Source organism: Dendropsophus ebraccatus, chromosome 10 (genome assembly GCF_027789765.1).
Source record: "Dendropsophus ebraccatus isolate aDenEbr1 chromosome 10, aDenEbr1.pat, whole genome shotgun sequence".
Classification (NCBI taxonomy): domain Eukaryota; kingdom Metazoa; phylum Chordata; class Amphibia; order Anura; family Hylidae; genus Dendropsophus; species Dendropsophus ebraccatus.
In genome coordinates, this window is record NC_091463.1 from 104,974,081 (window position 1) to 104,993,308 (window position 19,228).

Here is a 19,228-nt window from a genome sequence, read left to right on the forward strand (position 1 = left end):
CCCTCCACGTGCCTCCTGCATCCCCCCTCCTCATGCCCCCCACATCCACTCATCCACTGCGACAACTCCTCCAGCGAGTGACGGCATGGGGAGGTGCGGGGTACCCTGCACACAACAGTACTCACCCCTAATCTACTGGCCTTAAAGGGGAGGTACAAGATTAGATAAGCCATGGCTGCTTTTTTCTGCTGCACCAGTCCACAGATGAGTGTGATATGGCAGGACTGTCCCATTCACTACAATGGCGCTGAGCTGTAACTCCTGACACAACCCAGTAAGAATTGTGGAGCTTTGTTTTCAGGAAAGCCGCCATGATTTTCTAATACAGAGGAGCTGACCCCCCCCCCTCCCTCCCCCCATGAGTATCTCAGGGAGAATTATACGGTGCCAGGTCCCCTTTAAACCCTTCACTGCCAGAGATGAAGCAATCTGACCGCTGATGGGGCTTTGTTAGGGATTCGGCATTAGCCAGTACAACAATCGGCCACTTCATGGGCTCAGGTAGTTAAGCTTCAGATCTTAGTTAAAATAATACCGCATAACCCAACGTAGCGTCAGCGTCCGACCTGATACATCAATATTGACCTTTGTGATACTGACAAGGATCATGTTAAAATGCAGCCCGACATTGATTCCTACAGCAGATCAATAGCTGTCTCCATCCCGGGAGGGAAAACGGCTTCTAAAAACGTCCTAATCACAGAAAACCAATTGTCTGGGATGTAAATGACCATGATAAATGGCTTCACCTTCTTGGAGAACTCCGACGCTTTCTGCTCACTCTCTTCAACTTTTGCTTTATCCACCAAGAAATCTAAGAGAATAGAAAGAAGCGGGTTACAAGAAGCCGGGGTCTGTGCAAACTGGACCCTGCCAGGGGAGAAGGAGACATCAGAAGATGGGGGCAGATGTTACTGGGGCCCATGTTTCATGTAGTTGTAAAAAATATAAGTGACATAGCCAAGGGGAGGTAGGTGAGCGGTAAGGAGCCATGGAGGCATAGAGGTAAGGAGACATGGAGGTAGGTGAGCGGTAAGGAGCCATGGAGGCATAGAGGTAAGGAGCCATGGAGGCATAGAGGTAAGGAGCCATGGAGGTAGGTGAGTAGTAAGGAGCCATGGAGGCATAGAGGTAAGGAGCCATGGGGAGGTAGGTGAGCGGTAAGGAGCCATGGAGATATAGAGGTAAGGAGCCATGGAGGCATAGAGGTAAGGAGCCATGGACGCATAGAGGTAAGGAGACATGGAGGTAGGTGAGCGGTAAGGAGCCATGGAGGCATAGAGGTAAGGAGCCATGGAGGCATAGAGGTAAGGAGCCATGGAGGCATAGAGGTAAGGAGCCATGGAGGTAGGTGAGTGGTAAGGAGCCATGGAGGCATAGAGGCATAGATGTAAGGAGCCATGGAGACATAGAGGTAAGGAGCCATGGAGGCATAGAGGTAAAGAGACATATAGGCATAGATGTAAGGAACCATGGAGGTATAGAGGTAAGGAGACATGGAGGCATAGAGGTAAGGAGACATGGAGGCATAGAGGTAAGGAGCCATGGAGGTAGGTGAGCGGTAAGGAGCCATGGAGACATAGGGGTAAGGAGACATATAGGCATAGAGGTAAGGAGCCATGGAGGCATAGAGGTAAGGAGCCATGGAGGCATAGAGGTAAGGAGCCATGGAGGCATAGAGGTAAGGAGACATGGAGGCATAGAGGTAAGGAGACATGGAGGTAGGTGAGCCATAAGGAGCCATGGAGGCATAGAGGTAAGGAGACATGGAGGTATAGAGGTAAGGAGACATGGAGGCATAGAGGTAAGGAGACATGGAGGTATAGATGTAGGAAACCATGGAGGTAGGTGAGCGGTAAGGAGCCATGGAGGCATAGAGGTAAGTGACATGGAGGCATAGAGGTAAGGAGACATGGAGGCATAGAGGTAAGGAGACATGGAGGTATAGATGTAGGGAACCATGGAGGTAGGTGAGCAGTAAGGAGCCATGGAGGCATAGAGGTAAGGAGCCATGGAGGCATAGAGGTAAAGAGCTATAGAGGCATAGAGGTAAGGAGACATGGAGGCATAGAGGTAAGGAGACATGGAGGCATAGAGGTAAGGAGCCATGAGGCATAGAGGTAAGGAGCCATGGAGGCATAGAGGTAAGGAGACATGGAGGCATAGAGGTATGGAGGTATAAAGGTATAGAGCTATGGATGTGAGGAGATATGGTGGTAAAGAGGTATGGGGGTATAGAGGTATGGCGGTTTAGAGGTATAGAGGTATGGAGGTATGGAGGTATAGCGGTATGGAGGTATAGCGGTATAAAGGTATGGAGGTATAGAGGTATGGAGGTATAAAGGTATGGAGGTATGGCGGTATGGAGGTATAGAGGTATGGAGGTATAGCGGTATGGAGGTATAGCGGTATAAAGGTATGGAGGTATAGAGGTATGGAGGTATAGAGGTATGGCAGTATGGAGGTATGACAGTATAAAGGTATGGAGGTATGGCGGTATGGAGGTATAGAGGTATGACAGTATAAAGGTACTATATTGGTGGCACTTGTACTATGCTGGTGGAACCTGTACTATGCTGGTGGCACTTGTACTATGCTGGTGGAACCTGTACAATGCTGGTGGCACTTGTACTATGCTGATGGCACCTGTACTATGCTGGTGGAACCTGTACTTTGCTGGTGGCACCTGTACTATGCTGGTGGAACCTGTACTATGCTGGTGGCACCTGTACTATGCTGGTGGCACCTGTACTATGCTGGTGGAACCTGTACTATGCTGGTGGCACCTGTACTTTGCTGGTGGCACCTGTACTATGCTGGTGGAACCTGTACTATGCTGGTGGCACCTGTACTATGCTGGTGGCACCTGTACTATACTGGTGGCACCTGTACTATGCTGGTGGCACCTGTACTATACTGGTGGCACTTGGACTTTACTGATGGCACTTGTGGAGCAGTGCCGCCCATCCAGAGAGCACAGCCACACAGCACAGCCACACAGCCACACAGCACACCCAAATATTGGCTAATCTCGTATGTCCCTGTGGCTTCTTGCCTTAAATCCCCCTTTGTTGAAATTCTTAGAGACATGGGGGGACAGGTGACCCCGGCACTCACCTACTAAATGAGAGAAATCTACGTCAAGCCGTCCTTTGTATTTGAAGTCTGGATCCATTCCTCCACATTGTAACACGATTTGTCCAACACATTCATCTACGACCTTATAGTACTGCGGCCTGCGGGGGGAAGTAAGAGGTTATACATTGTGCACGCTGTATGGTATGTATACATCACATATATCATATATATAATAGACATAACCAGAACTGACAACTACTGCTCAGATCTGTTACCCAGAGAGGTGTCAGGCCGGGTACAAGCACCATGACTTCCTTCTGTGTAACCAACATCATATTCCCTGGTCCCCAGTGCAGATACTATACTGGGGGGGGGGGGGGGGGTGTCTCCAGTCAAGGAAACCACCATCCAACAAGCCACAGTCAAGGATGACATGACCTGGGAAATAACCGAGCTGGGTATCCATCCACCGACAGCTGTTTGGGGGTATTTGCCCCTCATCAGTTCGGAGCAGGAAGGGGGCAATGGTCCAAGATTCACTGATGTTGAGCTGGTGATGTTGTCTCTCTGCTGTTTTGGTTGATCTTCTTGAGGTCCACCATCTTTCCTTTGAATGCACTTACTAGGCATTGCTCCCAATAGCCAGAATCCTGCTCCACACTGATGAGGGGCAGATTGCACTAAACAGCTGTCGGTGGATGGATACCTGGCTGGGGTATTTCCCACATCATGTCATCCTAGACTGTGGCTTGTTGGATGGGGCGGTTTCCTTAACTGGAGACACCCCCCCCCCCCCCCGGCTTGGTTGTTCCTTTAATCAATATTAGGGGGGGTGTTCCAGTGATAAGTCGCCCCCTTAAAAAAATTTGGATATGTGAAAGAAGGGTCCGTGGAGCCTCAGTTGTGAGTCCTGAAACACGTGAAAAGCCGGATATCCCTCCTGGGAAGGAAACCTGTTGCCAAGGGAGGAGATCACCAAACCAGCCTGGTACGGAGAGGGCGGTAAGCATGTTGGTTTCGGTGATCCCCCCCCCCACACACCACCACCACACACACACACTTCTCCTTTAATAGAGGCAGTAAGCTGATACATTGCCTATAACATCCCCTGTGCTCCTTATAAATATTGATGCGGTATATTAGAGCGCCATGTCACTGTTATTATACCGCTGCCAATAAGACTCCTCAGTGTCAGGAACAAAACCAAAGTGATTTCTCTTCCTTCTTTCTGTCGGCAGAATCAGGTTATGTAAAAACTAACAGGAACCTATTGATTTCCTGATGCAGATTATCGCAGCGACAAACTGCCGCCCCTATCTGCATCTATCACTATATACACTGCTATATACCATATACTGCTATATACTGTACACTGCTGCCCCTATCTGCATCTATCACTATATACACTGCTATATACCATATACTGCTATATACTGTACACTGCTGCCCCTATCTGCATCTATCACTATATACACTGCTATATACCATATACTGCTATATACTATACACTGCTGCCCCTATCTGCATCTATCACTATATACACTGCTATATACCATATACTGCTATATACTGTACACTGCTGCCCCTATCTGCATCTATCACTATATACACTGCTATATACCATATACTGCTATATACTGTACACTGCTGCCCCTATCTGCATCTATCACTATATACACTGCTATATACCATATACTGCTATATACTATACACTGTTGCCCCTATCTGCATCTATCACTATATACACTGCTATATACCATATACTGCTATATACTATACATTATACACTGCTATATACCATATACTGCTATATACTATACATTATACACTGCTATATACCATATACTGCTATATACTATACACTGCTGCCCCTATCTGCATCTATCACTATATACACTGCTATATACCATATACTGCTTTATACTATACACTGCTATATACTATACCCTGCTGCTCCTATCTGCATCTATCACTATATACACCGCTATATACCATATACTGCTATATACTATACACTGCTGCTCCTATCTGCATCTATCACTATATACACTGCTATATACCATATACTGCTATATACCATATACTGCCATATACTATACATTATACACTGCTATATACCATATACTGCTATATACTATACACTGCTATATACCATATACTGCTATATACTATACCCTGCTGCTCCTATCTGCATCTATCACTATATACACTGCAATATACCATATACTGCTATATACTATACCCTGCTGCCCCTATCTGCATCTATCACTATATACACTGCTATATACTGTACACTGCTATATACCATATACTGCTATATACTATACATTATACACTGCTATATACCATATACTGCTATATACTGTACACTGCTGCCCATATCTGCATCTATCACTATATACACTGCTATATACCATATACTGCTATATACTATATATTATTATTATTATTATTATTATTATTATTATTATTATTATTCATTATTATCTCCTGTCTCAGGTGAGAGACCTTGAGAGAGGAGATCGAGAGGCTGGAGGGTGAGAGGCAGATCCTCCTGTGGGGTGAGAGGCAGATCCTCCTGGAGGGTGAGAGGCAGATCCTCCTGTGGGGTGAGAGGCAGATCCTCCTGGGGGGTGAGAGGCAGATCCTCCTGTGGGGTGAGAGGCAGATCCTCCTGTGGGGTGAGAGGCAGATCCTCCTGTGGGGTGAGAGGCAGATCCTCCTGGGGGGTGAGAGGCAGATCCTCTTGTGGGGTGAGAGGCAGATCCTCCTGGGGGGTGAGAGGCAGATCCTCCTGTGGGGTGAGAGGCAGATCCTCCTGGGGGGTGAGAGGCAGATCCTCCTGTGGGGTGAGAGGGAGATCCTCCTGGGGGGTGAGAGGCAGATCCTCCTGTGGGGTGAGAGGCAGATCCTCCTGTGGGGTGAGAGGCAGATCCTCCTGTGGGGTGAGAGGCAGATCCTCCTGGGGGGTGAGAGGCAGATCCTCCTGTGGGGTGAGAGGCAGATCCTCCTGGGGAGGGGGGTGAGAGGCAGATCCTCCTGGGGAGGGGGGTGAGAGGCAGATCCTCCTGTGGGGTGAGAGGCAGATCCTCCTGGGGGGTGAGAGGCAGATCCTCCTGGAGGGTGAGAGGCAGATCCTCCTGGGGGGTGAGAGGCAGATCCTCCTGGGGGGTGAGAGGCAGATCCTCCTGTGGGGTGAGAGGGAGATCCTCCTGGGGAGGGGGGTGAGAGGCAGATCCTCCTGGGGGGTGAGAGGCAGATCCTCCTGGGGGGTGAGAGGCAGATCCTCCTGGGGAGGGGGGTGAGAGGCAGATCCTCCTGGGGGGTGAGAGGCAGATCCTCCTGTGGGGTGAGAGGCAGATCCTCCTGGGGGGTGAGAGGCAGATCCTCCTGTGGAGGGGGGTGAGAGGCAGATCCTCCTGGAGGGTGAGAGGCAGATCCTCCTGTGGGGTGAGAGGCAGATCCTCCTGTGGGGTGAGAGGCAGATCCTCCTGTGGGGTGAGAGGCAGATCCTCCTGGGGGGTGAGAGGCAGATCCTCCTGGGGGGTGAGAGGCAGATCCTCCTGGGGGGTGAGAGGCAGATCCTCCTGTGGAGGGGGGTGAGAGGCAGATCCTCCTGGAGGGTGAGAGGCAGATCCTCCTGTGGGGTGAGAGGCAGATCCTCCTGGGGGGGGGATGAGAGGCAGATCCTCCTGTGGGGTGAGAGGCAGATCCTCCTGGGGGGTGAGAGGCAGATCCTCCTGTGGGGTGAGAGGCAGATCCTCCTGTGGGGTGGGGGGTGAGAGGCAGATCCTCCTGGGGAGGGGGGTGAGAGGCAGATCCTCCTGGGGGGTGAGAGGCAGATCCTCCTGGGGGGTGAGAGGCAGATCCTCCTGGGGGGTGAGAGGCAGATCCTCCTGGGGGGTGAGAGGCAGATCCCCCTGTGGGGTGAGAGGGAGATCCTCCTGTGGGGTGAGAGGCAGATCCTCCTGGGGGGTGAGAGGCAGATCCTCCTGGGGGGTGAGAGGCAGATCCTCCTGGGGGGTGAGAGGCAGATCCTCCTGTGAGGTGAGAGGCAGATCCTCCTGGGGAGGGGGGTGAGAGGCAGATCCTCCTGGGGGGTGAGAGGCAGATCCTCCTGTGGGGTGAGAGGCAGATCCTCTTGGAGGGTGAGAGGCAGATCCTCCTGGGGAGGGGGGTGAGAGGCAGATCCTCCTGGGGAGGGGGGTGAGAGGCAGATCCTCCTGGGGGGTGAGAGGCAGATCCCCCTGTGGGGTGAGAGGGAGATCCTCCTGTGGGTTGAGAGGCAGATCCTCCTGGAGGGTGAGAGGCAGATCCTCCTGGGGGGTGAGAGGCATATCCTCCTGTGGGGTGAGAGGCAGATCCTCCTGGGGGGTGAGAGGCAGATCCTCCTGTGGGGTGAGAGGCAGATACTCCTGGGGGGTGAGAGGCAGATCCTCCTGTGGGGTGAGAGGCAGATCCTCCTGGGGGGTGAGAGGCAGATCCTCCTGTGGGGTGAGAGGCAGATCCTCCTGGGGGGTGAGAGGCAGATCCTCCTGTGGGGTGAGAGCAGATACTCCTGGGGGGTGAGAGGCAGATCCTCCTGTGGGGTGAGAGGCAGATCCTCCTGTGAGGTGAGAGGCAGATCCTCCTGGGGGGTGAGAGGCAGATCCTCCTGGGGAGGGGGGTGAGAGGCAGATCCTCCTGGAGGGTGAGAGGCAGATCCTCCTGGGGAGGGGGGTGAGAGGCAGATCCTCCTGGGGGGTGAGAGGCATATCCTTCTGTGGGGTGAGAGACAGATCCTCCTGTGGGGTGAGAGGCAGATCCTCCTGGGGGGTGAGAGGCAGATCCTCCTGGGGGGTGAGAGGCAGATCCTCCTGGGGGGTGAGAGGCAGATCCTCCTGGGGGTGAGAGGCAGATCCTCCTGGGGGGTGAGAGGCAGATCCTCCTGGGGAGGGGGGTGAGAGGTAGATCCTCCTGGGGGGTGAGAGGCAGATCCTTCTGGGGGGTGAGAGGCAGATCCTCCTGGGGGGGTGAGAGGCAGATCCTCCTGGGGGGTGAGAGGCAGATCCTCTTGTGGGGTGAGAGACAGATCCTTCTGGGGGGTGAGAGGCAGATCCTCCTGTGGGGTGAGAGGCAGATCCTCCTGGGGGGTGAGAGGCAGATCCTCCTGTGGGGTGAGAGGCAGATCCTCCTGTGGGGGGTGAGAGGCAGATCCTCCTGGGGGGTGAGAGGCAGATCCTCCTGGGGGGTGAGAGGCAGATCCTCCTGGGGGGTGAGAGGCAGATCCTCCTGTGGGGTGAGAGGCAGATCCCCCTGTGGGGTGAGAGGGAGATCCTCCTGGAGGGTGAGAGGCAGATCCTCCTGGGGGGTGAGAGGCAGATCCCCCTGTGGGGTGAGAGGGAGATCCTCCTGTGGGTTGAGAGGCAGATCCTCCTGGAGGGTGAGAGGCAGATCCTCCTGGGGGGTGAGAGGCAGATCCTCCTGGGGGGTGAGAGGCAGATCCTCCTGGGGGGTGAGAGGGAGATCCTCCTGGGGGGTGAGAGGCAGATCCTCCTGGGGGGTGAGAGGCAGATCCTCCTGGGGGGTGAGAGGCAAATTCTCCTGGGGGGTGAGAGGCAGATCCTCCTGTGGGGTGAGAGGCAGATCCTCCTGGGGGGTGAGAGGCAGATCCTCCTGGGCGGTGAGAGGGAGATCCTCCTGGGGGGTGAGAGGCAGATCCTCCTGGAGGGTGAGAAGCAGATCCTCCTGTGGGGTGAGAGGCAGATCCTCCTGGGGGGTGAGAGGCAGATCCTCCTGGGGGGTGAGAGGCAGATCCTCCTGGGCGGTGAGAGGCAGATCCTCCTGTGGGGTGAGAGGCAGATCCTCCTGGGGGGTGAGAGGCAGATCCTCCTGGGGGGTGAGAGGCAGATCCTCCTGTGGGGTGAGAGGCAGATACTCCTGGGGGGTGAGAGGCAGATCCTCCTGTGGGGTGAGAGGCAGATCCTCCTGTGAGGTGAGAGGCAGATCCTCCTGGGGGGTGAGAGGCAGATCCTCCTGGGGAGGGGGGTGAGAGGCAGATCCTCCTGGAGGGTGAGAGGCAGATCCTCCTGGGGAGGGGGGTGAGAGGCAGATCCTCCTGGGGGGTGAGAGGCATATCCTTCTGTGGGGTGAGAGGCAGATCCTCCTGTGGGGTGAGAGGCAGATCCTCCTGGGGGGTGAGAGGCAGATCCTCCTGGGGGGTGAGAGGCAGATCCTCCTGGGGGGTGAGAGGCAGATCCTCCTGGGGGTGAGAGGCAGATCCTCCTGGGGGGTGAGAGGCAGATCCTCCTGGGGAGGGGGGTGAGAGGTAGATCCTCTTGGGGGTTGAGAGGCAGATCCTCCTGGGGGGTGAGAGGCAGATCCTTCTGGGGGGTGAGAGGCAGATCCTCCTGGGGGGTGAGAGGCAGATCCTCCTGGGGGGTGAGAGGCAGATCCTCTTGTGGGGTGAGAGACAGATCCTTCTGGGGGTGAGAGGCAGATCCTCCTGTGGGGTGAGAGGCAGATCCTCCTGGGGGGTGAGAGGCAGATCCTCCTGTGGGGTGAGAGGCAGATCCTCCTGTGGGGGGTGAGAGGCAGATCCTCCTGGGGGGTGAGAGGCAGATCCTCCTGGGGGGTGAGAGGCAGATCCTCCTGGGGGGTGAGAGGCAGATCCCCCTGTGGGGTGAGAGGCAGATCCCCCTGTGGGGTGAGAGGGAGATCCTCCTGGAGGGTGAGAGGCAGATCCTCCTGGGGGGTGAGAGGCAGATCCCCCTGTGGGGTGAGAGGGAGATCCTCCTGTGGGTTGAGAGGCAGATCCTCCTGGAGGGTGAGAGGCAGATCCTCCTGGGGGGTGAGAGGCAGATCCTCCTGGGGGGTGAGAGGCAGATCCTCCTGGGGGGTGAGAGGCAAATTCTCCTGGGGGGTGAGAGGCAGATCCTCCTGTGGGGTGAGAGGCAGATCCTCCTGGGGGGTGAGAGGCAGATCCTCCTGGGCGGTGAGAGGGAGATCCTCCTGGGGGGTGAGAGGCAGATCCTCCTGGAGGGTGAGAGGCAGATCCTCCTGTGGGGTGAGAGGCAGATCCTCCTGGGGGGTGAGAGGCAGATCCTCCTGGGGGGTGAGAGGCAGATCCTCCTGGGCGGTGAGAGGGAGATCCTCCTGGGGGGTGAGAGGCAGATCCTCCTGGAGGGTGAGAGGCAGATCCTCCTGTGGGGTGAGAGGCAGATCCTCCTGGGGGGTGAGAGGCAGATCCTCCTGGGGGGTGAGAGGCAGATCCTCCTGTGGGGTGAGAGGCAGATCCTCCTGGGGGGTGAGAGGCAGATCCTCCTGGGGGGTGAGAGGCAGATCCTCCTGTGGGGTGAGAGGCAGATCCTCCTGGGGGGTGAGAGGCAGATCCTCCTGGGGGGTGAGAGGCAGATCCTCCTGGGGGGTGAGAGGCAGATCCTCCTGGGGGGTGAGAGGCAGATCCTCCTGGGGGGTGAGAGGCAGATCCCCCTGTGGGGTGAGAGGCAGATCCTCCTGGGGGGTGAGAGGCAGATCCTCCTGGAGGGTGAGAAGCAGATCCTCCTGGGGGGTGAGAGGCAGATCCCCTGTGGGGTGAGAGGCAGATCCTCCTGGGGGGTGAGAGGCAGATCCTCCTGGGGGGTGAGAGGCAGATCCTCCTGGGGGGTGAGAGGCAGATCCTCCTGTGGGGTGAGAGGCAGATCCTCCTGGGGGGTGAGAGGCAGATCCTCCTGGGGGGTGAGAGGCAGATCCTCCTGTGGGGTGAGAGGCAGATCCTCCTGGGGGGTGAGAGGCAGATCCTCCTGGGGGGTGAGAGGCAGATCCTCCTGTGGGGTGAGAGGCAGATCCTCCTGGGGGGTGAGAGGCAGATCCTCCTGGGGGGTGAGAGGCAGATCCTCCTGGGGGGTGAGAGGCAGATCCTCCTGGGGGGTGAGAGGCAGATCCCCCTGTGGGGTGAGAGGCAGATCCTCCTGGGGGGTGAGAGGCAGATCCTCCTGGAGGGTGAGAGGCAGATCCTCCTGGGGGGTGAGAGGCAGATCCCCCTGTGGGGTGAGAGGCAGATCCTCCTGGGGGGTGAGAGGCAGATCCTCCTGGGGGGTGAGAGGCAGATCCTCCTGGGGGGTGAGAGGCAGATCCTCCTGTGGGGTGAGAGGCAGATCCTCCTGTGGGGGGTGCTGGGCCTTTCCAGGAGAAGATGCACAATGAAGAATAGCTTGAGCAGATGAGGAGAAAAGTTGATCACAAGGACTATGAGGCAAGTGATGAGGAGAGAGAAGAAGAAGTTGATGGGGCAGAAATGTTGCAAAGTAAGTCAGAGTGGTGGAAGATATTCAAGAAGCGGGTTGTGAGGTTCTTCCGCCTGCTCTGGAGCCTCAGGTCCCTGAATAGGTATCGTGTGTATCAGGGCCTAAGGAGGAAACTCAAGCATCTCATCTCATCTGGAGGTGGTAGAGAGGAGATCTCCAGGGTGAAAGCCTTGCTCATGAGGTGTCAGTATGATAGGCCCGCATCTTTAGTTTTTGGGAAGTACTGCTCGTTGACCCCTACAGAAACTGTTCGCTCTAGTGTACTGACACAGCCGCACGGTTGTGTCAGTGCACTAGCAAAAACTTTTAAATAGTACCAAAGCTCCCAACATCATAATTGATGGGGGGAACTCCGAGGTCCACTCTGCAGGACATATTGTGGAGATTGTGTGACTGCCCCATTAGTGCTGTCCTTAGTGTCAGGGAGGCAGTGGAGTAGTGCAGGTCTTTGGAAGGGGTGCTTACTGTCCCTGGATCAGGCCAAAGCATTTGATCGGGTGAACCACAGGTATCTCTGGTCCATGCATTTGAGATATGGCCTACCAGATATTTCTGTTAATTGACTTAAGATCTTGTATGCAGGGGCAGAGAGTTTCCCGTGAACGGTTGGTCTGGCCGCTCCTTTGAGGTTGGGTCTGGGGTTCTCCTGGGCTGTCCTTTCAGCCCATTGTTGTGTTCACAATCGACACTTTTTAGAAGGTTTGGTTGTGGACCATTGGAGGGGGTCAGATGGGCCTGGAGAGAGTGGTAGCGTACGCTGATGATGTCACTATCTTCGTATCACTGAGAGGGGAGGGTGATATGGTGATGTCAGAGATGAAGTTCTTCTCAGTGTGAGAGTCTCTGGCTGGGGGGGGGGAGATCCTGATCTCTCTGACACTAGTCCACGGCTCCAAAAGTCTGTAAAAATCCTATGCATTCCATTGGGCCACTAAAAACTGGGATGGTAGGCTCCGGAATGGCGCTCAGAAGGTGGGCCAAGGTACACCTGATCAACACGTGCGGTTGGGACTTTCGGCAGGATTATTTGCGGACTATCTATTTTAGGCTTCTTCTATACACCACAGCGGGGATGGTAAGTGATATAAACACCATTAATTTCACATTTTTCTTTAGCTGATGTAACCTTGTATGAGAGTGAATGGCGGTGGCGGCGGCGGCGGCGGTGCTCTCGGCGTGCACCTATTACTCTCGGCTAATGGCTTTCAGGTTGAAGTAAAAAAGCTGCAAACTCTGATGAATGTAAAAAGCCAAGAATCCACCACGGTTGCGACAATGTGCGGCATTGAACATTGGCGCTTCTATAGCCCGGTGCACAGACAAGGCTGCTTCACCCAACCCCTGTGTATGACCGGAATAAGTCGTCTATGTATAGGCAGCGGCTGCCAGTAACACAAGGACACGCAGCTAATGGAAAGGAGCATTGTAACCCGCTCAATGAGAAGCACAGAACCCCGAACATATAAAACATTATACCTACTCTCCTATATACACAGAAATAAGAGCAAAATACGGCTGTAAAAGAGGTAAAACGCTGCCATGGATTTACTCCAATAATCTGCTACAATAACACCTAAGAAAAAGAGTTTGTGTTGTCCCCATAGAGTATGTGACAGGTATGTGGCGGCTTTCGGTGCCTGTACTGTCGGCGTCTATACGATGGATAAAACGCGTGTGCAGCATCTTCACAAGGACAGGGATTGCTTCAGGGGGGAGAGGGAACAATGAGACCCACCTGATGTAGAAGTCGTTGCGGATGAGGAGGAAGTGCTGCAGGATGGAGAGGAGGTAAGGCTCGGACGCCGTGTCCTTCAGCATATTGTACACCAGATGGTAGACTTCATTAATGTCGGTGAGCAGAGAGTCAAGGAAAGTTGTCAGACAATGAGGGAGCACATACAATGGCCGGCACAAGGAGAAGACTCCAACAATGAAGCAAAGATGAAGACCAACTTCTGTCATCAGAACGAGCGCTGAAACATTAGCTATTGTTCAGACTTCTATTCAAGATGCAAGTTTAGTTCTTTCTAAGACTGAATGGACATTGAGTTAGAACATCTCTGCTGTGTCGCCGCTGTGCTGGATAACGTACTGCTCTGAAGGATCTATTTTATCACTTGGTAAGATGTAAAGTGTATCTACAATGACAGACACCACCGCATACATCAATATCACAGAACAATAGCTCTTCTCCACCCATCCGACTCCTCTCTAATCATCAGGCTCCTCTCTAATCATCAGGCTCCTCTCCACTCATCAGGCTCCTCTCCACCCATCAGGCTCCTCTCCACCCATCAGGCTCCTCTCCACCCATCAGGCTCCTCTCTACTCATCAGGCTCCTCTCCACCCATCAGGCTCCTCTCCACCCCTCAGGCTCCTCTCTACTCATCAGGCTCCTCTCCACCCAATCCGGCTACTCTCTACTCATCAGGCTACTCTCCACCCCTCAGGCTCCTCTCTACTCATCAGGCTCCTCTCCACCCATCCGGCTCCTCTCTACTAATCAGGCTACTCTCTACTAATCAGGCTCTTCTCCACCCCTCAGACTCCTCTCTACTCATCAGGCTCCTCTCCACCCATCCGGCTCCTCTCCACCCATCCGGCTCCTCTCTACTCATCAGGCTCCTTCTCCATCCTTCTCCATTCATCAGGCTCCTCTCTACTCATCAGGCTACTCTCCACCCATCTGACTCCTCTCCACCCATCCAACTCCTCTCTACTCATCAGGCTCCTTCTCCACCCATCAGGCTTCTCTCTATCCATCAGGCTCCTCCTCCAAACATCAAGCTTCTCTACACCCACAAACCTCTTCTCAACCCATCAGGCTCCTTCTCCACCTATCAGGCTTCTCTCCACCCATAAGGCTCATAACCACCTATCAGGCTCCTTCTCCACCAATCAGGCCTCTCTCCACCCATCAGGCTCATCACCCCCCCATGAGGTCCTTTCTCCACCCATCAGGCTCCTCTCCAACCAACAGGCTCTCTCTACACCCATCAGGCTCTCTCTACACCCATCAGGCTTCTCTCGATCCGTCAGACTCCCTCTTCACCCATCAGGCTTCTCTCTATCCATCAGGCTCCTTCTTCACTCATCTGGTTTATCTGTAAGACTGGCAGCGGCAGTGCCACCTGTGTGGATGAGCCTGGTACTGCAGCTCGGCTCATCAACCACAGACATTGCTGAAATCATTGATGCAGGTCTCATAGGTGAAACAAGGAACTGGGAAGATATGAGAATTCTGAACCCAACCTATCCGGCCCTGTGCGGGTTATGTGCACTAGATTAGATGCAGCGATCATCAGGCCCAGGAAATCCTCAGCTTCACAGACTCCACGAGGCTTCAGCTACAACATGATGTCCGGCAGAGGACAATTGTATATGGAGCTGGAGGAGATTCTTTACTAACAAAGTCTATTAAACCATCATTCAAACAACATAGAAAATATACATAATGTCTTCACCGATATGTCGCTACATTCTAACCAGAGTTCTATGGGCGTGATGGTAGGGGGGGATGGAGGTAGGGGTGATGGAGGTAGGGGCGATGGAGGTGGGGAGCGATGGAGGTGGGGAGCGATGGAGGTAGGGGGTGATGGAGGTGGGAGGCGATGGAGGTGATGGGCGATAGAAATGGGGGCGATGGAAGTGGGAGGCTATGGAGGTGATGGGCGATGGAGGTGATGGGCGATGGAGGCGATGGAGGAGGGGGTGATGGAGGTGGGGGGGATGGAGGTGGGGGTGATGGAGGCGATGGAGGTGGGGGGATGGAGGTGGGGGTGATGGAGGCAATGGAGGAGGGGGTGATGGAGGCGATGGAGGAGGGGGTGATAAAGGCGATGGAGGTGGGGGCGAATGAGGTGGGGGTGATGGAGGCAGGGGCGATGGAGGTGGGGGTGACGGAGGTGATGGAGGTGGGGGCGATGGAGGTGGGAGGCGATGGAGGTGATGGGCGATGGAGGTGGGGGCGATTTAGATGGGAGGCGATGAAGGTAGGAGTGATGGAGGTGATGGGCGATGGAGGTGGGGGTGATGGAGGTGGGGTGATGGAGGCGGGGGCGATGGAGGTGGGGGTGACAGAGGTCATGGAGGTGGGGGCGATGGACGTGGGGGTGATGGAGGCGATGGAGGAGGGGGTGATGGAGGAGGGGGTGATGGAGGAGGGGGTGATGGAGGTGGGGGGATGGAGGTGGCGGTGATGGAGGCGATGGAGGAGGGGGTGATGAAGGCGATGGAGGAGGGGGTGATGGAGGTGATGGAGGTGGGGGGATGGAGGTGGGGGTGATGGAGGCGATGGAGGAGGGGGTGATGGAGGCGATGGAGGAGGGGGTGATAAAGGCGATGGAGGAGGGGGTGATGGAGGTAAGGGTGATGGAGGAGAGGGTGATGGAGGCGATGGAGGAGGGGGTGATAAAGGCGATGGAGGTGGGGGGATGGAGGTGGGGGTGATGGAGGCGATGGAGGAGGGGGTGATGGAGGCGATGGAGGAGGGGGTGATGGAGGTGATGGAGGAGGGGGTGATGGAGGTGATGGAGGAGAGGGTGATGGAGGCGATGGAGGAGGGGGTGATGGAGGCGATGGAGGAGGGGGTGATGGAGGTGGGGGGATGGAGGTGGCGGTGATGGAGGCGATGGAGGAGGGGGTGATAAAGGCGATGGAGGTGGGGGGATGGAGGTGGGGGTGATGGAGGCGATGGAGGAGAGGGTGATGGAGGCGATGGAGGAGGGGGTGATGGAGGTGATGGAGGAGGGGGTGATAAAGGCGATGGAGGTGGGGGCGAATGAGGTGGGGGTGATGGAGGCAGGGGCGATGGAGGTGGGGGTGACGGAGGTGATGGAGGTGGGGGCGATGGAGGTGGGAGGCGATGGAGGTGATGGGCGATGGAGGTGGGGGCGATTTAGATGGGAGGCGATGAAGGTAGGAGTGATGGAGGTGATGGGCGATGGAGGTGGGGGTGATGGAGGTGGGGTGATAGAGGCGGGGGCGATGGAGGTGGGGGTGACAGAGGTCATGGAGGTGGGGGCGATGGACGTGGGGGTGATGGAGGCGATGGAGGAGGGGGTGATGGAGGAGGGGGTGATGGAGGAGGGGGTGATGGAGGTGGGGGGATGGAGGTGGCGGTGATGGAGGCGATGGAGGAGGGGGTGATGAAGGCGATGGAGGAGGGGGTGATGGAGGTGATGGAGGTGGGGGGATGGAGGTGGGGGTGATGGAGGCGATGGAGGAGGGGGTGATGGAGGCGATGGAGGAGGGGGTGATAAAGGCGATGGAGGAGGGGGTGATGGAGGTAAGGGTGATGGAGGAGAGGGTGATGGAGGCGATGGAGGAGGGGGTGATAAAGGCGATGGAGGTGGGGGGATGGAGGTGGGGGTGATGGAGGCGATGGAGGAGGGGGTGATGGAGGCGATGGAGGAGGGGGTGATGGAGGTGATGGAGGAGAGGGTGATGGAGGCGATGGAGGAGGGGGTGATGGAGGTGATGGAGGAGGGGGTGATGGAGGTGGGGGGATGGAGGTGGCGGTGATGGAGGCGATGGAGGAGGGGGTGATAAAGGCGATGGAGGTGGGGGGATGGAGGTGGGGGTGATGGAGGCGATGGAGGAGAGGGTGATGGAGGCGATGGAGGAGGGGGTGATGGAGGTGATGGAGGAGGGGGTGATGGAGGTGGGGGGATGGAGGTGGCGGTGATGGAGGCGATGGAGGAGGGGGGGATGGAGGTGGGGGGATGGAGGTGGGGGTGATGGAGGCGATGGAGGAGGGGGTGATGGAGGTGATGGAGGTGGGGGGATGGAGGTGGGGGTGATGGAGGCGATGGAGGAGGGGGTGATGGAGGAGGGGGGGATGGAGGTAGGGGCCTTGCAGACAATGAGAATGTGAGAGAATAGGGGTAAAAGATCAGGAGAAGGATATTCCATCTCAGCGCGGATGTCCCTGAGGCGGTGCGAGAGTTCCAGGAGGTCATCTTCTTTATTCTCATCAAACACCTTTAGCTGGATATCAAGCTCATCGTTCTCCTTTTCTTTTAGATGCTGAAAAAAAATGTAAATGAAGAACTGATTGAAATCCTGGGAAACATCATGGGACTGTCCCCGGGGGCATAAAACAAGACAAACTCTATAGGTTATAGACATTTATAGGTCACCGGCAACAACTGGATAAGCTGAATGAGTCTATGGGATGGGAGAGCAGTGGTTTCCTCAGGTAGACCACCAGATGGGCACCGTATCCTACAAGACCGACATCCATGGCCTCTAGAAACAAGTAACCTGCCCCGCATCTACACGGCCAACGACCCTGGCATGGCCGTCTACAGATGGAGGAGGGCTCCTGCCGGCTGGATTACAGATCACAACAATCCATAAAGAGACACCAAAAAAAAAATCTCTTAGGATCTGGAGATTTCTATAACATTTTTGAAATGTTATAGTCCTGTTGAAGTCCTTAAAATGTATTATTGTTTTACACGTGAAAATAACTCACGTCGTTTCGTATCGTTTCGTTACCTCACTGAAATAATTGTGCAATTACTGGGAATCATGTAGTCATTTTCATCTAATCTAAAACTGATACAAATAGGATTATTATTATTATTATTACTGTTATTATTATTATTATTATTATTATTATTATTTTATTATTGTCATGATCAGTATTATTATTATTATTAGTAGTATTATTAGTATTATTATTATTAGTAGTAGTAGTAGTAGTAGTAGTATCATTAGTATTATTATTATTATTTGTATTATTATCATCACTATTATTATTATTATCACTATTATTATTATTATTATTATTATTATTATTATTGAATCCTTTTACATTACACATCTATATATTTTTTCCTCATTTTTTTTTTTTTATAGGAACAGAAAGTATTGTATAAGTTATATTATTCCTGTAATAATTTAATTATTATAATTTACTTTAAATTACAATTTAAAAAAGTTTTAGGATTTCCCCTTTCTAGTAAGCAGGTGCTATAGGTTCACACTGGTAAATTTCCTCGTCCCTATTTATAAAGCTCTGCATTTGTTTTCGCCGTCCAGCGTCATTCTTCATTAAGCGCTTTTGATTGTTTTTGTATTTTTGAAGAAGTGAAGGAATCTCTATATTCAGAATCGCCGGTGAATTCACTTTGTTTGCATATTTTTTACATGCGCTGCCACTCATCCGTCAATTACCGAGCAGAACAATGTAACCCGCCGTATTGACGCTCGACCGAGGTTTTAAAATTCGGTTCAATTATTTACACGTTAATATCGGGGACGTTATTAAAGGAACCAACTTTTCTGCCATGTTGCAAAATTTCTTAATCTGTTTCACATTTAAATAAAATAGAAAAAAGAAAAGAAAACATTCAGTGAATCCGTGCGGAGTGACGGCAGGTTTCTGGGTTCTCAGTAAAGCGTCAGGGGATTCAATGCAATGAATATCTAAGGCTGTTTATGGTGATAACTCGGGATGAGGCCATTGCCCGCGCTCCTCCGGGAGATCAGCTGCAGATTGTTACGTGGGTCAAGTATATTAGGGATAAAATTATTATTATTATTATTATTATTATTATTATTATTATTATTATTATTATTATCTATACAGTGGCACATCCTGGCATACATTCACATGTTTAGGTAGGAGGGAGGCAGCCATCACTGGTGCCACATAAACCATATTCATGAATAGTTCTCTTCCTTTTTAAAAAAAAATGTTTGTATTCCTGGTGAGTGAACGGGTCTGTTATATTGTGCATTATAATCCTAGTGGGCAGGTCTGCTTTATTGTGTATTATAATCCTAGTGGGCAGGTCTGTTATATTGTGCGTTATAATCCTAGTGGGCAGGTCTGCTTTATTGTGTATTATAATCC

General features: G+C 53.5%; 1 protein-coding gene across 5 annotated transcripts in view; it reads right to left on the reverse strand.

Annotated features, from left to right (window-relative positions):
• DIAPH2 (diaphanous related formin 2) overlaps window positions 1-19,228 on the reverse strand; it is a 984,664-nt gene that overhangs the window by 727,668 nt on the left and 237,768 nt on the right. For all 5 annotated transcript variants that reach the window (XM_069985741.1, XM_069985740.1, XM_069985739.1 and 2 more), the window contains 4 exons: window positions 17,273-17,391; window positions 13,099-13,215; window positions 3,118-3,236; window positions 750-814 (listed from right to left, as the gene is read on the reverse strand). In XM_069985741.1, the coding sequence (XP_069841842.1) occupies window positions 750-814; window positions 3,118-3,236; window positions 13,099-13,215; window positions 17,273-17,391 (420 nt within the window). The remainder of the gene's footprint in view (window positions 1-749; window positions 815-3,117; window positions 3,237-13,098; window positions 13,216-17,272; window positions 17,392-19,228) is intronic.